At 37.7% G+C, this 21,599-nt stretch overlaps 1 protein-coding gene across 2 annotated transcripts; it reads left to right on the top strand.

Annotated features, from left to right (window-relative positions):
- The first annotated feature begins 1,158 nt into the window (after positions 1-1,158).
- On the top strand, positions 1,159-21,392 carry LOC117295741 (sodium/potassium/calcium exchanger 3-like). 2 transcript variants are annotated; one of them, XM_033778462.1, is made up of 10 exons: positions 1,159-1,243; positions 10,340-10,716; positions 12,557-12,754; positions 13,750-13,833; positions 14,231-14,334; positions 16,343-16,443; positions 16,634-16,890; positions 17,775-17,996; positions 18,436-18,537; positions 18,906-21,392. In XM_033778462.1, the coding sequence occupies exons 2-10, from the start codon at positions 10,464-10,466 to the stop codon at positions 19,241-19,243; spliced, it is 1,659 nt and encodes a 552-aa protein (XP_033634353.1). In that variant the 5' UTR covers positions 1,159-1,243; positions 10,340-10,463; the 3' UTR covers positions 19,244-21,392. The 2 variants fall into 2 exon arrangements, with proteins under 2 accessions (XP_033634353.1, XP_033634354.1); XM_033778463.1 differs by lacking the exon at positions 1,159-1,243 and having other exon boundaries at positions 10,054-10,716; positions 12,560-12,754.
- Positions 21,393-21,599: the final 207 nt, after the last annotated feature.

Here is a 21,599-nt window from a genome sequence, read left to right as displayed (position 1 = left end):
TCAGCTGTGTTTTGAAGTACAGTTTTCTCGAGTTAAGCTTCATTTCAGAGAAAAATATTTTGCCAAAATGAACTGTTCAAGTGTGAACTTCATTATTAGTAAGCTTTCAGCCAAAAATCTGACAACGGTATTTTTGGTACCCTTTATCAATATTTGGTATTATACCTTTTAAAGGCAGCGCATACAGCAGTCTATTTACGGGCGACACCCGTATCCTACACCGACCCGCATGTTTATCACATCGATAATCAAAATGTTGATGCGATTTCAATTTCAAAGTAATGGAATTCCAATTTCGTGTGACAAGGGTGTTTTCTTCTTTCATTATTATCTCGCAACTTTGACGACCGATTGACCTCAACCTTTCCCAGGTTAGTTACTTTATGCATATGTTGAGATACACCAACCGTGAAGGCTAGTCTTTGACAATGCAATAGTGTGCACTGCCTTTAAGCACCGGTTCTTTTCAGAACCAACACTATACTCGACAAATACTGGTTTTACTTTAGGCCTATTCCACCATGCAAAATTTCAAAACCTACAATCGACTTCCTTTTATATACGGAAAACAGTAGGTTGGAAGAAATTTATAGCTGCATGGCTTTTACACTGCTAGACTACCTTTTCATTATGAACAGAGATTAATCTACTTTGGCTAGTTAATTATATGCGTTTCTGAAATCTAGGCCCAATAAAAATTGGAATTCCATTACTTTGAAATTGAAATCGCATCAACATTTTGATTATCGATGTGATAAACATGCGGGTCGGTGTAGGATACGGGTGGCACCCGTAAATAGAATACTGTATGCGCTGCCTTTAAAAGGTATAATACCAAATTTTGATAAAGGGTACCGAAAATACCATTGTTAGATTTTTGGCTGAAAGCTTACTAATAATGAAGTTCACACTTGAACAGTTTATTTCGGCAAAATATTTTTCTCTGAAATGAAGCTTAACTCGAGAAAACTGTACTTTAATGAACACTGCCTGTGGTTGTTCTGTCAGCTCTACCTAACCTGTATATCACCTTAAAAGTACAATCAGTGAACAGATTTAATCGTATTCATTTTTTGTCCTCACGTGTGATTGATCTTATACGGGCATGTATTCATAGCACAAATTTCACTCATAAAGCTTTATCCCTTCTGGTTGAGTTCAGAAACCAACTGCATGCTGCCCAGACTGGTTCAAGGGCGCGCTTTTGCTTCAACCATTTCCTTCAGTTGAGCCACGCGTTCGGGTAAGTGTTGACTTGAATTGCCGTAATGTTTACTTGGGGGTCCATTCATGGTCAATTTCTTTTAAAGGCAGTGGACACTATTGGTAATTACTCAAAATATTAATAGCATAAAACCTCACTTGGTTCCGAGTAATGGGGAGAGGTTGATAGTATAAAACATTGTGAGAAATGGCTCCCTCTGAAGTGACGTAGTTTTTGAGAAAGAAGTAATTTTCCACGAATTTGATTTAGAGACCTCAAGTTTAGAATTTGAGGTCTCGAAATCAAGCATCTGAAAGCACACAACTTCGTGTGACAAGGGTGTTTTTTATTTCATTCATACCTCCCAACTTCGACGACCAATTGAGCTCAAATTTTCACAGGTATGTAGTATTATGCATACGTTTACTGAAAACATCACTTAGTCAATTGTCTAAAAACAAAAAGTCATTTACATGGTTTAATTTGACTAATCTTTAATTGGTCACTCAATCAAAAGATTAGACAATACACACTGAAATGACAAATTATAGTTTGTAGTTGAAAATGGTTCAAAATGACTAATTGATCTGGGGATTGGTAATACACGAAATTAAATTAGTCATCCAAGAAAATTAATTAGTCATGCAGCACAACTTTTTAGTCTTTCAATTAGTCTGAGAATACCAATAATTAGTCTTTTACACACTTCTGTTATAATTAGTCACTGTAAATTTATTGCAAATCCAACACAACTCCAACTGAAGCAACTTTGTTAACCATCAGTTCCTTTGAGAACAATCTGCTGAATAACTACTGAATCTCAAAAATTGTTTAACATTATTAAACAAACTTCAAAAGATTTTTTTTCCCAACTTGCAAAGTTAAAAAGTTGTTTTAACAACCCATTAGTCCCACCTACAGTACACACCGTGATGACTGGACTTTAATAAAGCGGTATTTAAGGTCAAATTTATCGACAGTGAAACAATTATGAAAGTAAACAAGTATCACAAGTCTCTAATTTTACGTGAAAACCTGTAATTTTGTATGCCCTTTCAGTGCAAAATCTTGAACACAACTTCAATTGCTGCCAACAATAACTCTAAGAGGTACATTCCATAGAGGAATTTGTTTGTTAAAAAGTTTAATTTAACACAGTTTAGACGCAATATTATGGAAATTGAGTATACAGAACCATATGTTGGAATTACATGCTCATTGCACACGTTTTGGGGGTGCTAACAGATTTTGCACTGAAAGCGTATCAAATACAGTTAAAACTTACACAGTTTAATAATGTTAGATTGGCCATGATGATGTCTTTCTTTCACAAGTGGACTTTGACTACTGACAAATAATTGTACTGTTTTATATATGGTTAAAGGGTGTGTACAACATTGGTAACAATGAAAATATAAATGCTCACAGATTTGCACAAAACTTACATGGTACAAAGATGGTCATAGTAGAAAACTTCCCTTGAAATAGTTTTGCTTGAAATGGCATAGTTTTTAGGAAATGAGTAAAAGAATAGTATTTATAGTAGGGTCATATCTTTGGATTCCGTGGCAATTTTTTTGCTACCTTTTTTTCTCGATGGATTTGACTTCAGGAACCATCTAAAAAGAAAATAAGCCCCTATGAACCTCTGAAATGTGATAGGAACTTTTGTTTTATTGCGCAATATTCACAATGGCCGCCGACGCCATCTTGAATAACATAACTTGTAATAGCTCTGGCACCATACACTGAAAACATCTAGTAGTAAATTTGGAGAAAAAATTAGTCAACTACGCAATAAAAATCAGTCTTTCCATTCATGACTAATTTTTCAATCCGAACTACCTAATAGGAAACACTTTTACTAATTGAGCTAATGAAATTACTAATCAATATTTTTTAAAGACTAATTCGAATTTGTTATTTCTAATTTTGTCCGTAGATTAGTTGATACAGAGTACTGATTGACTAATTTGTTTCTCTCCAAAATATGAAATGACAAGTCTGACATAGCAATGACAAATTGGTCGACTAATGTGTGAGAAAAATACTAATTGAATTGGCTCCGAAGGCGGGCACAATACAAGCGCCTGATACAGAACTTACTCGTACAACGTTCGGTCGAGTGCCACCGACCCTTCCTCCCTATCAAGAGGTTGTGAATTATTGTGTATTTTGAATTTCTGAATTTCTGAATTATTAAATTTAATACCAGAATAAATTCCTGTTTCAACTTTTGGAAAACATGGGCGCCGCTTGTAACCTTGGAGGTAGTCTGTAAACAGTGCTGTCATTAATCAGTACGGTGAGGACGATTAACAGAACAGCCAGAACACACTCGCACCCCCCCCCCCCCCGGGTCAGGCCGGTTTCGCGCCGATATTGTTTAGTGCGCGATGGTCGCGCAGCATTGCAATTCAGCACAGTTATTTACACTGTTCAAAAACCATTTTCGCAAAATAGCGTGTCATTTTCACTGTCGCGCAAATATCGCCCGCGCGGTTCGTAACTTTCCCTCTCGTCTGCAGCATGCAGCAACAAGAACGTCAGGTTATTAGTCCGTGTCAACGTGTGCTGTTGGTGGGTGGTGGAATATGAAATAAGGTAATTAATTTATTGTTTTCTGTTGTAATTATTCAGAAATATAATAACATGTTAATAAGTAACGCATAGAGTATGGAACGCCAAAGAGGCATTTAATCATCGGTGATGGTCTTTTGCAACCGGTGATCCAATTGTTCATCAGTGGTGGTCCTATGCGATCGGTGATTAACTTTAGCGAGCGGTGATAAAACACGATCGGTGGTCCATTTTAGCGATCGGTCATGCATATTCATGATCGGTGATGGTATATAGCGATCGGCCATGCATATTCACGACCGTTGATTAGTGATCGGTGGTGGCTTTTTGCAATCGGTCAACTTTAGGGATTGGTGATGGCTTTTTGCAATCGGTCAACTTAAGGGATCGGAGGTGGCTTTTTGCAATCAGTCAACTTTAGGGATCGGTGATGGGATTTTGGGATATCCGAATTTTGCGTCCGGTCGGTGCAGGCCTACTTCAAAACCTATGATTGTGTAGATTGTGGATATTAGTTGTTGTTATTTTCTAGTTCACACCACCATGGAGGAATAAATTACACTCACCAGCGGGTTGACTGACTTGCCAAACATTTTAGTACCATTTTATAACTATGTAAGGGGGAACGCAACAAACATCAAATTAATCAGCTCTTTCTAAAAAGATAATAATAATAATAATAATAATAATAACAAATGGGTAGGAGAGGGTGTGGAAGGGTTATCTATGTCCCACAATTGGTTGTCGTCTTCCGGAAATGGTGTATGCCGGGGAAATACAAATATTTATATTCAGTGAAGGGAAATGTTTTTGAACAAGAGTCTCTACCGATAGTTTTGTGTGTTAGGGGAAATCTGAAATCACACAAGTATAGCCCTGTGTAAACAGACCCGGAGGTGAGAACATTATGACCACACAAAAACCGTTTTGATGGAAAACAGATATTATGTGCATCATGAATGTGATGGACAAACACAGACCGGGACGCACTCAACACGTTTTATAAAAGGCTAGGTAAAGTATTATACAAATATTTCCTTATAATAAACGGAGAGGCACGTATTAATTGAATCCAAAGCGAAAAAAGTACTATATAAAGTTCTGAATTTAGGGGGGGGGTGTATAAAGTCTAAAGATAAAAGAGTTAAATCTTATATAAAATTGAAGCTTGAAAATAAGCTTTACTCTAAACGTAATTTTGTTTTAAATTATTAATTAATTAACCTTGTGATCTTCATTTGCATATTTAATTAGTAAATCTTAGTAGAGCGCCATATCTCAAGAAGTATTCTTCCGGGTCAACCGGAAGTTGGCCCATTTTTTGTTTCAGTTATACTACACAATCAATCTTCATTTTTTGTTTCAGTTATAGACTCCTTTTAAATTTTTACTTTGGAAAACCGTGACCCCATGTTGACCTCTATTTTCGGGTCAACCTGAATTGGGACCAGATCTCAAGACCTATACAACCTATTTCAAACTTGTTCCAGTTTCCGCGACCCCATGTTGACCTCTACTTATTTTATTTTATTTTATTTTTTTATTTATTGATATCCAACAGCGGAAAGCCGCCACTTACAGGAATCGTTAAAAACTATGTAAAAATATAAATTTAAATATGAATATAAATATAAATTTAAATAAATTTAAATACAATATAAATACAACAATATATAACATTAAAAATTAAACATTGATAAAAACATTATTATAAGTAGACAAAAATAGTACACCGAAACCCACATCAAACAGACCAGGGAATACCAACAAGTACACAAACACACATCGGACATTAAAACAAACACATGAAGTAAGAATACACAAACAGAACAACACACGAAACCCCAATAAGTACAACAAACAAACAAACAAACAAACAAACAAACAAACAAACAAACAAACAAACAAACAAAAACAAAAACAAACAAACAAACAAACAAACAAACAAGCAAGCAAACAAACAAACAAACAAACAAACAAACAAACAAACAAACAAACAAACAAACAAACAAACAAACAAACAAACAAACAAACAAACAAACAAACAAACAAACAAACAAACAAACAAACAAACAAACAAACAAACAAACAAACAAACAAACAAACAAAAATAGAAACAACACAAACACCAACAACAACTTAAACACAAACACACCAACAAACACCCCAACGAACAAACAAACACAATAAAAACACTCAGATTTACAAAGCAATTTGATGAAGTTACAACTGACCAGCAGCTGCACATGAGATGTTCACAGTTAAATATTAAATAAAAAATATTATTTAGCAAATTTAATTAGCTGTCTGCGAAAACAGTTTAATGTTTTAGCCCCAAACACATCGCATGATTCATGAAGCTGGTTGTATGAAGACGAAACTCTGGAAACAAACCCTTTTTTGGTAACATCAACTCGGCTCATGGGAACATGCATGATGTGCTTGGAAGCTGATCTAGTACGACGTTCTGGAACATGAAAACTGAAAGGATTAGCAGTGGTTAATTTATACTTGCTGTGGATATGTTTGTAGAGGAACAAGCAATCGTTAACTGTTCTCCTCTGGGCAAGAGTTGGTAAGCTAAATAATTTACACATTTCCAAATAAGTAACATCACCTTGATTGTTGTTGTGAAGAACTTTGTACATAAAAAACAAGTAACGCCTTTGTAGTCTTTCTAGTCGGTCAGATTGTGATTGAGAAATTGAGTTAAAAACAAGAGTACAATGCTCCAATCGAGGTCTAATAAGAGAACAATACAAGGTTCGAAGTACACGTTCATTTTTACAGCATCTGAAGTTTCGCTACACTAGACCAATCATGCGATTAACTTTCTTCACTACATGAGTAACATGGCTAACAAAATTAAGTTTGCTATCTATAAAAATACCAAGATCTTTCTGGGTGGAAACACGGTTTAAAATACAATCAGAAATCGTGTAATTGAACAAACATGGCTTCTTTTTTAGTGTCACACTCATTACAGAACATTTCTTCAAGTTAAGTTGCAATTTCCAGGTTGCACACCAGGAATGTATTTTATCTAAATCATACTGTAAAGAAGCACAATCGGAATCATTAAAAACCTGACGGAAAACCTTCATATCATCTGCAAATAGTAAAGATCTGTTTGTGAGACATGATGGCAAATCATTTATAAACAATGTAAATAAGACCGGACCAAGTACAGAACCTTGAGGTACACCTGAAAAAACTGGATACCAGTTAGAGCATTCCCCATCAACAACTACTCGATGTTTCCTTTCACTTAAATAATTACGCAGTAAAATTAGTAATTGGGGATGTATGTGATATGAAGCAAGTTTGTGAATAAGAAGTTTTTGATCAACCCGATCAAAAGCTTTCGAAAAGTCAGTGAACATGACGTCCAGCTGCCCCCTCCGATCAACTGCAGAATAAGCTTCCTGTAATAATGCAGTAAGATTGGTGGTGCAATCCCTTCCAGGTACAAATCCATGCTGATGTTCAGAGATAGCAGGCTGGACATGACGTACAAGTTGTGTACACAAAACCCTTTCAAACACTTTAGAAACAAGTGGTAACAAAGATACTGGTCTATAATTTGCTACATTCTGTTTTTTACCGGATTTGTGAATAGCGACAATGTTAGCAATTTTCCAACATGCAGGAAACTGACCTTCACATAGAGATCTTTTAAAAAGATAAGACAAAGGGCTACATATTATAGTTGCAAATGACTTCAAAATAAAGCCTGGTAAGTTGTCTGGGCCACAAGCTTTAGAAGTGTCTATGCCCATAAGTTCACGTTCTATGTCAGTATTGTCTATGTAAATGGGTGGCGTAGAGTCCAAATTCGCTGGTTAGACGCTTTGAAGATGCAAGGTAGACGCTTTGAAAATGTTCCATCAACAGGAAAACAGGCAGAAAACCTCTCTTTGAGCCAATACTGGTTTTGTAGCTGCACACCATTTTTGTCAAAATGGTGTCATATAGAAAACCTTTTCGGGGCCAATCATGCCAATACTGGCTTTGGCAAAACGGTAAAGAAATATGTTCTAATTACTAAACCGACTTGATATTTAAAAAGGAATTAGCCCATGCAAGTTATTGAAGCTGGGGTGGATTTCACAAAGATCTTGTCTCGGGTTAGGAAGAGTTAATCGTCCTAACTTAGGACTAGCCATACGTTTCTTATATCTCCAAGAACTATGTCCTAAGTTAGGACTAGGCCTAACTCTCTGTGAAATCGACCCCTGATGGTACCGGCATTTTGAGAAACCGAATACTATTAATAAAACAAAATTCTAAAATGTATACCTCCTTTATTATTTTATTGGTTTTTACATAGCATTTTTAATTTGATTTATTCATTGCTGCTGTTTTTTCATTTTTTGTGTTTTGTGTTTATCATGGACAACTACACTTTATTGTAATGAACTTTTTTATTGCAAAGTAATTTCATTTAAATTTAATATATTTGACATACTTTTTGCATTTTTATTTTATTAATAAAAACTTACGACTTACGTTGCTAAAGTTTCTCTCAACATCCATCCACTGGGTCACGATTATGGGTTAAGTATCGAATTGAGTCGCCTCAATGTTTACTTATGGTCAATTCGTAGTAGATTTTTCCCCAAAAATTGTTTTGACCCACTCACCCCCAAACTTCAAATAGTGTATTGAATATCCTTTATTACATATACAGTGTACATAGAATTTAAGGCATTGAGTGGTAAGGTATCAATGTATAATTGGTATACGGTAACAACATGTGTATCTATTGCTTGACTATTGTTAGTTGTATTTTCTCCTTTTTCAGTTTTTCACTATTTTTCCTGCACCACCCGAATTTCAATGAAAGGTTGGTTAATTCATAAAAAATATATAAAGTTGTTGGGGTGACTCCGCCTACCCCTTTTGTGACGTCAGTCGAGGCAGACTTTTCCTCGATCGAACATCGAACACACGTACGTGCAAGTACATGCAAGTCCTAGTCGTGAGTTTGTACGTTTCGAAACAAAATTGTTTTCTTGCATTTTCCCGGCAATGTCGACCAGATTGCTGCTGGATGAAGCAAAACAACTAAAGATGGGGTCAGTTTGCGAAGTGGTCCGGTCCGACGTCTTTTGAAGCCATGTGCAGTAAAACACTCTCGTGGTCGGGCAACTTTAAAATTTGTGAATAAAATGGAAACTAATTTGTTGGAACCTTAGTTAACTGTTTATTCATATTCCACTCATCAAAACACATATTTAAGTGATAAAAGCTTTATTGTGCCAAAGTACCACTTCTAGGTGACTTTATCATGACAAAATGGGCTACTTTCGTACAAGTATGTGCACATGATGTTCAGGCAATGACTGTCCAACTTCCACAACTGTTGTTAAAGGCACTGGACACTAATGGTAATTACTCAAAATAATTATTGGCATAAAACCCTTTCTTGGGGACGAGTAATGGGGAGAGGTTGATGGAATAAAACATTGTGAGAAACAGCTCCCTCTGAAGTGCCATAGTTTTCGAGAAAGAATTAATTTTCCACGAATTTGATTTCGAGACCTCAGATTTAGGTCTCGAAATCAACCATCTAAACGCACACAACTTCGTGTAACAAGGGTTATTTTTCTTTCATTATTATCTCGCAACTTCGATGACCGATTGGGCTCAAATTTTCACAGGTTTGTTATTTTATGCATATGTTGAGATACACCAACTGTGAAGACTAGTCTTTGACAATTACCAATAGTGTCCACTGTCTCTAAAGGCATGGACACTATCGGTAAAAAAATAATATTACTCAAAATAATTGTTAGCATACAAACGTAATTGGTGGCGAGCAATGGAGAGCTGTCGACACTTGTGAGAAACGGCTCCCTCTAAAGTAACATAGTTTTTGAGAAAGAGGTAATGTCTTACTCAATGAATAATAATAATAATAGACTCAGCTGAAAGCCTTTTGTGTTGCATATGAGAGCACACAGAGTTATGCAACAACGGTGATGTTTCGTTCATTATTCTCTTGCAATTTGTTGACCAATATGACTCTCATGTTTGTTAAAAATGGGATAGGCCTACAAGTGAGAATACTTGTATTTGACATTTACCAAACCTATTCAAGGCCTCTAACTCACGACTATGATAACACAAAACACTCCCTGCGATCATTTTGTCCGCTCTCCCCCCCCCCCCCCCCCCCCCCCCAAAAAAAAACCACACACACACAAAAACATACACACAAAAAAACACTTTGACATTTCATGCTACTTCTTTCATAACTTCCACAACTGCTTTAACAGTTGTCAACAACTTGACTGCAGGTTCAAACCTCGTACTTCACTCGAACTACAACGTCACATCCCTTTGAACACTTCGTGACTTCATTCGCTCATGTATACCGTACTAAACCAATTGAAACTTGAGCGAGTCTCACATCCACAGTCGATTGTGAGCGGGTCGCTTGTGATCCAGTAGAGCGGGGTCAAATCACAAAAACAACAAAAAACACATAGAGCGTTAAAGAAATGCACACCCACAGGAAGAAATTATGCAGTAGATTTTGATTTATTTCAGCTATAGGAGGTGGGGCTGTTGAAGCACCTAGTGTGCCATTATTGGACAATCTGGCATCACAGTGAAGTCGTCACCCTGGATATACTACGGTAGTGACACAACCCGAACCCACCAGAGCAACAACATGACTCCCACCGGGGGCTCCCCGTACCGTGGACTACGGCGGGGGAGAACTGTATGTGGCATGGTGGCTTTCTCGGCAAGTTGTCTCGCACTGTTGCTGGCTGCGACTGCTATTTTGATAACATTGTCCGTGGACACTGGTGCGGTTCTACCAGATGGGACTAAAGACGATCAGGGAACGCGCCGTGTTTCGAGGCGTGATGTGGGCGGTGAGGCCGCTACTGGACTCTTGCAAACGACTGGACCAATAATCGGTAAGAGTTATGTTATTGTATATAAGTCCTATTTTGTGTGTCCTTAAAGGCATGGACACTTTTGGAAATTACTCAAAGTAACTGTTAGCATAAAACTTCTTTGTAAAAAGCAATGGGGAGCTGCTGATAGTATAACACATTGTGAGAAACGGCCCCACTCTGAAGAAGTAACGTAGTTTTTTTTTTTTTCAGAAAAAGGTAACTTCCTACTCAACTATTGTATTACTCAGGCTTTTTTAGGTATCGAAAAGCACAGATTTGTGCAACAAGTGTGCCTTCTTTCTTCGACGACCAATATTGAGTTCACATTTTCACTGATTTATGATTGTATGCATGTGTTTTTGGGTACACCGAGTGAGACTACTGGTCTATGACAATATTGACCAAGGTGTCCTGTGGAAGCAAACATGGCTGCCGCTTTATCTCCCTTATTTAAGGTCAAAAAGGTTGACTGGATGTATACAGGACAGGTATTTTAAAACATTTCCGTATCCTGGTAAACCACTTCTTCATTCGTAATATATGTAATATATTTTGGCTTTTATAATCTAATTTACTCAAGACGATATAAATTATTCCTTTTGGGTAAAACTGGGTGAGAGGGTGGTGGCAGGGAACAGGCACCTGTAACTATTAATGTGTGCGTTCGTTTAGCTTCCCTAGGTCGTCGACCCCGGTGTGTGGCAAAATAAAAATCAAGGACCCACGTTTGTCCTGGAAAAAAAAATCGCCACACACTGGGGTCGACCCAGGGAAGCTAAACGAACGCACCCATAATTATACAAGGGTGTTTCATTGTGAAAAGGTCATACACCATGAAAAGCCATTTTCGGGTCACATGGTGACTTTAAAAAGCTGGATATATTAGTGTCCGTGCTCGAGTGCACAAGAATTCCAGACTTCCAGCTAAACGAACGCACCCATAATTATGCAAGGGTGTTTCATTGTGAAAAGGTCATACACCATAAAGCTGGCTATGTTAGTGTCCGTGCTTGAGTGCACAAGAATTCAATGTCATGAGGACATTTTGTTGTTCGTGGATTAGATAGAATGTACCTGTCGAAGGCGAGTACACTGTAGTCACGAATCTACACTTTAGAGTCTGTTTATTCTCTGACTTAAAGGGAAGGTACACTATTGGTAATTGTCAAAGACCAGTGTTCTCACTAGGTGCATCTCAACATATGCGTAAAATAACAACCCTGTGAAAATTTGAGCTCAATCGATCATCGAAGTTGAGAGAAAATTATGAAGAAAAAAAAACATCCTTGTTGGATGAATTTTGTGTGCTTTCAGATAGGAATAAAAGACTTCTAGCTAGAAGTCTTTTATTATTTTATTGAGAAATTACCTCCATTTCAAAACTTATGCTACTTCAGAGGGCGCCGTTTCCCACAATGTTTTATACTATCAACAGCTCTCCAATGTTCACTACCAAGTCAGTTTTTAAGTTAATATTTGTTTTGAGATATTACCAAACGTGTACCTTCCCTTTAAACTAACTCCCCCAATGATTGTAATTTGTCAAACGGCGTTTGGTCTCATTTATAACTATTTTCGAAATATACATTAAGCATAGCTTGCAGCATTACCGAGTACTATAATGTTCCGTTAACATTTTGCTTTATACTAAAGTAAATTGTTTAACTGGAAAAGTTGGTTTGAACCAACTGCACTGCATGCAAATAATGAACACCAAAATTTAATAGCATACGAGAAATACCTCGTTTGTGCACACACACAAGAACATTGAAAAAAAAAAACTATTTTCAAGCGAGATTTGTTTTCCTTTGCAACAAGCTACCCTGTTTTAACATTATTTTTATGTTCCCGCATAAAGCAGCCACGCTCTCTCCGTCATATGATTTCAACTGCACCCCGCCCAGCATCGACAACTTCCCGCCAAATGTGATGAGCTTAGACGTGTTGCGTCACGGCGGTTTGCTCATCAACTTTGCTGTTGTCTGCTACTTGTTTGGTGTCCTGGCGTTGGTGTGTGATAGCTACTTCATGCCTTCACTAGAGACACTGTGTTCAGGTAATGTACAATGAGCCAAAGTCTAATGAGCACCAGACTAAAAATTAAAGATCAAAATAAAAATTTAAAAATTCATTTCTTTTAATCAAAAATGTTAGTATATTAAATAAAGTAAGGCACTTTGAAAGATAGGGCAATTCGTAAGCTTTATAAAGGCAAGCTCCACTTGTTAATATTTACTGCAGAAAATTTAATGTTGCAAATTTGAAATCCTATCCGGGTACCTGACAAAATATTTGGGTCATCGCTAAAATAACTGCGAGTTCCGCACCCACGTCCACCCAGAGGTTAAAAAGACCTAGTAACAGAACAATAAGGTCACAGGAGACCTTGAGGTATAAAGAGAAGTTGTGTGGATTTTCCTGTACATGATGAATTCAGTTCAATGTACAGACTGTCAGGCTGTTTCGATGTTTACTTTAAAATTAAAGGTGTGTTGCACTGAATTACAATGGTTAAACAACTGTTTTATAAACAATGTCACCAGAGTGCAGATTTCCTTTAAGAACAGGCCTGCTAGGTTTTTTTTTTTTTTCAAATAATACTCAAACAAATTGTTGGTTGGTTTTTTTTTTCTTTCGTGTGTTTTTATTAACGACTTTATGTATAGGCAGTCTCCAGAGTCTGTTGTCCCAATTTTGTTGTCCGTATACCTTGATTCAAAGGAAGTATTAAGCAGATCGTTATCATTATGCCAATATAATTATTGTTGTCACCAACATGCCTTGGCTGTCGTCATTTGGTGAGCGGGCAAGGCCGTTTTCATTTTGCAAAGGGCTGTGTGGCCTCTGAACCAAATCAGGAATATCTTCCATAACAAAATCTTAAAGTCTATGGGACACTTTGAAGGGGGCAGCGAGGCCAAGACCAGGGCAATGGAGGGCATGGTATCTAAGTCCTCCGATGTATTTAAGACATGCACCAAATAAAGTGCCTCTTAAATGAAATTGTTATATTTTTTATTTTTCTACTTCTTCTATTTTACTAAACTTCAGCTCTTAACCTATCGGAGGATGTTGCTGGTGCATCGTTTATGGCCATTGGAGGATCGGCTCCAGAGCTTTTCACTTCCATTTTTGGTGAATATATTTTTAGTTATGTTTTCACAGTTAATGCCCTAGTTGTTGAATCATGTTAAAATAACTATACACTTCTGTTAAAATATTTTATTATGTTTATAAGGCGTTTGTATTTTTTCCATAGATTCGCACACAAATCTTATTCATTGTTAAATGAGTGACTAGCTTGGTATGATTCGTACCCACAACCTTGTGATTGTCAGTCCTAGACGTTAAACAAATGTTTGTATGAGATATTTGCTGTTTCCAGCTTGGTGTTTATATCCCCTTTACTTGTTAGGAGTTTGCCGAGTTCCCTTTGATGGGAAGATCATTAAGACAGACAGATAGACAGACAGGCAGACATGCAAGGTGTAATAACAGCAATCAAACCATTTTCCAATAAACCATGTTATAGGGGTGTTCATCGCCAAAGGGAACATTGGAGTTGGTACAGTGATCGGCTCAGCTGTGTTTAACATCCTATGTGTGGTGGGGCTTTGCGGCCTTCTAGCAGGACAGGTGGGTGGCTCCAACGTTACTTATTGCAATATCTTAATCTTGAAAATGGCCATCAGTTAAATTATAACTGAGTTTCTCGGAGATCATTTGAAAAACCCTCAGTGCCGAAAATCACACCGCCAAGAAAGAACGTCAAATTACAAGATGCTTTACAGGCTTGCTTTATTGATCAAAGACCAGCCCTTTTTGTATTTTCTGTTTAGGTGTGTGTGAAAAACTGGACACTAGCTCGATGAGAATTTTAATGCGGGCCGTGATTACGACAACAAAATAGTGGCCTTTCTATTGTCATTTTCTGTTTCATTGCAATAATATAAACCGGAAACTAGTTTGATGATACTTATAATATAGACCGTGCATTTCCTGTCAGGGAACTTCCTGATCTATAGGATATACTGTCATGTGAGACAACTTACATGACATCATAATTACCAGAAAATTTAAATTACCGTAAACAAAAAACAGCTGACCAAGTTTTGAGTGTGCCTTTCTTCCTACAGTATAACAAAGTGCAATCGTGCAGTCTCAAATAACGGTTTCTTGTTGTCTTCATTTGAATTGTATTCACGTTGTGCATGTGTCGGTATTTCGAAAACAATGTGATATTACAAGTTGGTTTTTGTATGCGTCCGAAACAACCTTATGTCTGAAAACCTTAATTGTGGCAATGCCATCATCGAGTATAAACATTATTGTAGCCCAACCCTATTGAAATAACTCGCCTAGAACGAACTTGGTGGCTAGGTGCACTTTACTTAACATGTGCTGGTAGGCCTATGCCAAACAACGAGTATTTCAAGTGAAGGAAAATGTATGATTCATTCTGTATGATGCAGGTACACACAAAGTCCTTTCTCTATGGGTTTAACGTCATATATATTTAAATAGGCCTAGGGCCTACTCCAAAACGTCATTACTGTAAATAAGGCTATAATCACTGCAGCTGTGGATGTTAGTCAAATCTATTCTGAGAAAGGATTATTGTCGAAGTAATTTAGTTTGGATTTATATGTTTCACCCCAGACACATTTGAATAAAAAATAAAAATTAGGCATGAATCGTTTCTTAGATTTCTGAGTATTGGTGTCCATTATCGAATGCTGTGTCCAGAGATGCGGTTGGTGGCGCTGTCACCGGCCTCGCTAATTTTTCTTCCAAACATACCGCGACAGTTTCGTGCTTCAAAGTTTCTCAGCAAGTCGACACTGTATGTAGCTGAAACTTTCACATGTGATTTTGCTTGTATCTTTCTTTATAATATCAATCACCATTGACAAAAAAATATTACCCGGCTTTTAAGCCTTACTACGGAGAGGAAACCTCATGAGAAAAAGAGGTCCATGTTATGTAGGAACTTGAAACACTTGGCAGAATTACTGAGATTCGTGGGACACAATGATGAAAAACAGGAGAGGGGGACACACCATGACACGAATCGAACACCAATTATAAAATGGAGATATCAAATTATAAACATGTATACCGTGTGGTTGTATGGCCTACCCTCCGAGGAAATTTTTTCAACCGGGACAGTCAAGTCCTCACTAGTCTATTCTTTGTTGTCATGCTGGGCCCTCATGATCATTAGTTAGTTGTGTATGATTCAATAATAGGTATCCGCTAGTGTATTGGTCAAACACGTGTGTGGAAGTGTCCTGTTGTAGTAAGGCCGTGTCCGAAACGGCGACTTCGGCTACAGCTACGGCTAGATCGCGCGCGTCTGCCTATTCTTCAACACTGGTAGACGCGCTGATCTAGACGTAGCTGTAGCCGAAGTCGTCGTTTCGGACACGGCCTAAGTCTCGACATCAACCTCCACGATATTATGGTATGCATGTCAGATATTATGTTAGTAGGATGATATTTAATCAGCGATACACAATCATCAAAAAAGCGAACAATCTGACTTTATAAAGGTGTGTTACACTTAGTAAACACAGCTTTATTTGATAATCGAATTGATGATGTCTGTTCGTCCATTTTTTTTTTTTTTTTTTTTTACTTTCAGACCGTCTACCTGACAAAATGGCCGCTTGCTCGTGACTCCATGTGGTACTGTGTATGCATTTTTTGCCTTGCATTGGTTATACTAGACAATGAAGTCCACTGGTAAGTAAAGGAGCTATTTATCCCTGGGGTACAAACTGTGATTTTTGTTAACGAAATATAAGAGGGGTGAATACTTGTTAACGTCGTGACTATTTGCGCAAATGTCCGTATTTTACGAGTTGAACCCCTTTAATACGCTAACGCAAAGATTAGATTATATATAAAATAATGTCCTTTACCCACTCTATAGGTACGAGTCCATGGTTTTTCTCCTAGTGTACGCAGCCTACCTCGTCTTCTTGTACTTCGACCCAGTGATCAAGCGACAAGTCGAAAGATTTTCAGCTTGTGTTACGAGACACGAAGACGAAGAGGAGCAGCAACACATCGTGAAAGAAAAACCCACCGAGAAACCTACCGAGGAGACGGCAGTAGGCTCGTCTTATGAGAACATCAACTCTTCCCAAGAGACAGACGGGCAGGAAGGTAACACATCAGAAAGCGAAGGTAGATGACAAACCGGGAAACTAACATTCCCGTTTCTGCATCCACATAAGGAGACATATATTGTTCTTTCCTTTGTCCATGTAGTTACCATCCCTCAAAGACTTTGTGCACAAAGTTCCTTGTGTAGCAAGCACTCCCTTTAGCACTTCCCTATGCAGACCATTGTTGTTTACTTTCCCTTTTGTTAAGGCAGCAAATATGAGGGCGTTTAACCCTTTCTCTGTTTTGTTTTATCCAGAAGACGATCAGGGCATACTGATCGAAACGTCGAGTTGAAACATACGGGTTTTTTCAGAACCACCTCAACTCAATAGAGATTATCACTACATGGTGTTACCGCAAACCTTCGTTTTTCCACCATGCAAAGTTTCAAATCTTACTTGTTTTTACATCATTACTATAAACATTGTCTTGATTATAAAGGCACTGGACAACTTTGATAGTTGTCAAACACCAATATTCTCACTTTGTGTATCCCACACCAACATATGCATAAAGTCACAAATCTGTGAACAATTTGGACTCAATTGGTCATCGAAGTTGGGAGAGAATAATGAAAAACACCATTGTGTGCTTTATGATGCCTAAAAAAGGTTTCAGGCCCGAAGTCTTTTATTTGAGTGAGAACAAACCTCTTTTATCAAAATACGTATAACTCCAGAGGGAGCCGTTTCTCACAATGTGTTATACTATCAACAGCTTTCCATTGCTCGTTATCAAGTAAGTTTTTATGCTAACAATCATTTAAAAAAGTTACAAAGAACATTGACACGGGGGCTTGTTGAAGACACATCTTTTAATGACAGTTTTTAAACTTGTATACTTCCTTGGGCAACTCCGGGTCTAATTTATTTAACATGTGTGTTTTCCCCTTTCTTTCATAGGAGAAGAAGAAAAGAACACCCTGTCGCCTTTCATCCTGCCGTCCGGAGGCCCGCAACGATTCATCTGGGTGATGAGCTTCCCTGCCTCCCTTATGTTCTATTTAACAATACCCAATTGTTCTCTGAAACGATGGCAGAGATGGTACCCTTTGACCTTCGTGTTGGCCCTGGTCTGGATCGGTCTAGTGACTTATGTGTTAGTGTGGATGGTGACGATACTTGGTGAGTTCTACTACAACAATAACAACAACAACAACAACAACAACAACAACAACAACAACATGCTCACATTCACTTGCCTTCTAATGCAAGAACGCACACATTATTAAAAAAAAAAAAAAAAAACATCCTTGTGGAACATTCTTTAAAAGCGTTTTTTCCTTTTTTCCTGCACTAAACAGTTTCCCTTAAATAGACTTTGATACACAAATTGCCTTGTGGATCTCCTAAATCTGTATAGTATTCCTCTATGGAGCTGTTTTGTTTTTCACTTTCTTTTGTTGTATCCATGGTCTCCATAGGGCACCGATAATGAGGCACAATGACCCCCTTCTCTTCTAAATCCAAAATATCATCTCCTGTTTTAAATAACTCACCGCCATCTACGTTCACAACATTGACAAAGCTCTCCAGACTAATAATAGTGTACATTATCTCCCAGGTTATGTGCTTTCATTGCCCGATGCAGTGATGGGGCTTACTCTACTAGCAGCCGGCTCTAGTACGCCCGATACTATTCTCAGTGTCATTGCAGCAAGAAACGGTAGGTTTTATTCAGTTGGGTTTGGGTTTGAACAGAGAAAGATTTCACCAATTAACCATTAGCTGTAGTGTAGACAGGGACCCACCCAAGTTAGCGATACAACCAAGGATGGGGCACCCATGGGATCACCTTCAATATCAAGAAATAAACCACAAGGGAAACTGGATGGGTAAATTTTAAATAGTTTTGGTTTGAACAAAGTCAAATTTACTGGAGCGGGACTTGAACCAACGACCTCCGGATTAACGTACCGGTTCTATATAAAAAAAAAAAAATTAAAAAAAAGGGACACGATTTCCGGCATACATTTATGTACGTCTCTTTGTAGTTTTAAAGAGTATCAAGTTTTCTCGAACTTCTTCCCATAGGCTACGGTGACATGGCAATCTCACACTCCATCGGCAGCAATATCTTTGATATCTTGCTGGGTCTCGGGCTCCCGTGGTTCTTTCACTCCACCTTTGTGCACCGCGGCAGCCCTGTACAGACCTACAGCGACGGCCTGACGGTGATCGTCGGCATGCTGCTCATCACTGTGATTGCTGCACTCCTACTTATCAAAGTCAGCTCTTTCAGGCTGAACAAGGCGAATGGTGTTGTGTTTATTGTTTTGTATATTGTCTTTGTGGTTCCTGCAATCTTACTTGAGATGAATGTCATTATTAAGGGTCTGGTGCTACCGCAATGTCCACGCTCTAAAATATAGACATTTTATAGAGATATAGACATGGCCTTTTTCTGTGGGCAACTTGAACTGGAAGGATTGAGACTAATAGACCTTCATCACGGTGTGGCCATCTTGATTTTACTCCATTCCAACTCATTGTAACCAAACTGAGGCTTGGCGAATTAATAGTCTGGTCCCATGTTTGCGTAATGAAAGTTAGCAATCATTACTGTAATTGGAACGGGGTACATGACCAAGACGATGCCATGTCTGAAGAGTCAATGAGTGGAATAGTCTGGCTGGGGCTGTGGCAAGCTCACTGCCTTAATCCTAATACTACAATTGCAGCCGTAGCCACAGTGGATTGTTTATCTTTGCACTGAGTGCGTTCATGTGCCAATCATTGGGAGCCTTTGGAACGCTAGGTGGCAGCAGACTTACCAGGTAATCTTCCAGTGTTAACGTAGTTCTGTGCATGCGCACATTACCGAAAACAATGGATTTTACCCGGTAAGTCTGCTGCCACCAAGCGTCCCAAAAGTCTCCCGCTACGTTTTTTTATTCCTTTCATTATATATCTAATTTTTTACACCTATGTTTTAAAAGTACGCCGGACAATATTATTTTGTATTATATTTGTAATGTTTCCCACCCACTGTATGTATACATTATGTTTCAAACAAAAATAATTGTTTACACTTGTTGTTTAATTATGTATTCCAAGAACTGCTATACGAAGTCCAACGAAGTAACTTAAAGTTTATGAGGAGACATGGCGACTTCTTGTTTGTGTTAATTTTTTTAGTTAATCTTCTTTGTTCAACCCCTTTTTTTTGGGGGGGGGGTATTTTTTCTCAAACTTTCTTCCATAAATTTGGCCTGTTTCGTTCTTTAGAATGTTTTTGTTTGGACAAATTCACTTTTAAGTTTAAAAAGCTTTTGTTATTATAAATAACTTCTGTATGTAATTTGTGGGAAAAAGGTTTCTTTAACTTATTATATTTCATAATATATCTATTTTTTTACACCTATGTTTTAAAAGTACACGGACAATATTATTTTGTATTATATTTGTAATGTTTCCCACCCACTGTATGTATACATTATGTTTCAAACAAAAATAATTGTTTACACTTGTTGTTTAATTATGTATTCCAAGAACTGCTATACGAAGTCCAACGAAGTAACTTAAAGTTTATGAGGAGACATGGCGACTTCTTGTTTGTGTTAATTTTTTTAGTCAATCTTCTTTGTTCAACCCCTTTTTTTTGGGGGGGGGGTATTTTTTCCTCAAACTTTCTTCCATAAATTTGGCCTGTTTCGTTCTTTAGAATGTTTTTGTTTGGACAAATTCACTTTTAAGTTTGAAAAGCTTTTGTTATTATAAATAACTTCTGTATGTAATTTGTGGGAAAAAGGTTTCTTTAACTTAGGACTTGTAAATATAAAGTCTTACCTTTAAATTGTAAAGTTGTTACATGCTATAATCACCAAGTGAAATGTGTTAGTCAACAAACACTTCCATAGTGCAGAAAGTTTGATTTTTAAAACCACCAAGTGGCAGTTATTTCTAATATTTTGTCTTGCAAATGGAAAAAATACAAGTAAATGGTAAACAAACACCCTGAATCAAATGTAAACCTTTCAAAATTGTGTGCACTCAAAGCTGAAAATTTACTAGAGAGTGGGACTCGAACCAACAACCTCCAGATTAGCGTGCCAGTTCTTTACCAACTGAGCTATCGAACCCTATGTTGACGGTCTCCCTATTTTGTAAAGATTTTGGTTTAAGTTGTTCTCTTTTTCTAAAAATTATTCCTCCCCATAAACCAACAATTGTCACCCACTTTGTTTTCAAATCGTTCCATGAACTTGAAGTATTTTTTTCTTCTTCAAACACACCGTATAAATAATCTCTATTCAGCCTTGAAAATCTGATGTTTTGTTGTTGAAATAATTTCAACAGAATAGCAATTAAAAGCTATCGCGCATCACTCAAACTGCGTGTGTGGTCGGAAAGACCAAGGCCTCGGCATTCTGTAGCAGCTATTACAATCTACGAATCATATCAATCACCTAGGTTTTTGTATACACCCCGTTGTAGTCATCTAATAATAGGGACTTTTCGTTTTCGACGACGGATGGTTCTGCGACGGTAAAGATGACATTTGGCCTCATCTGCGCATGCGTCGGCTTTGAGGACGGTCGTCCCTCAATTGCTACGACAGTACTTGGGATGAATCTTCGTTGTGCTGAAAACGACAACGTTTAGCTGAACAACCGTCGCAGAACCATCCGTCGTCGAAAACGAAAAGTCCCTAATAACTCTATGGTTGCATTGTATTGTTGTGTGATGGTGTGCGCATATTATTGTTGTGTGATGGTGTGCGCATAG

Source organism: Asterias rubens, chromosome 10 (assembly GCF_902459465.1).
Source record: "Asterias rubens chromosome 10, eAstRub1.3, whole genome shotgun sequence".
NCBI lineage: Eukaryota > Metazoa > Echinodermata > Asteroidea > Forcipulatida > Asteriidae > Asterias > Asterias rubens.
Note: the sequence above shows the minus strand (reverse complement) of the source record. Positions and strands in the feature narration are given on the sequence as shown.

Coding starts and splice junctions, on each gene's coding strand:
- LOC117295741 (XM_033778462.1), top strand. CDS start 10,464: ATGACTCCCACCGGGGGCTCCCCGTACCGTGGACTACGGCGGGGGAGA. Junction 14,335..16,342: donor GCGGCCTTCTAGCAGGACAG/GTGGGTGGCTCC, acceptor TTTTACTTTCAG/ACCGTCTACCTGACAAAATG. Junction 16,444..16,633: donor CTAGACAATGAAGTCCACTG/GTAAGTAAAGGA, acceptor CCCACTCTATAG/GTACGAGTCCATGGTTTTTC.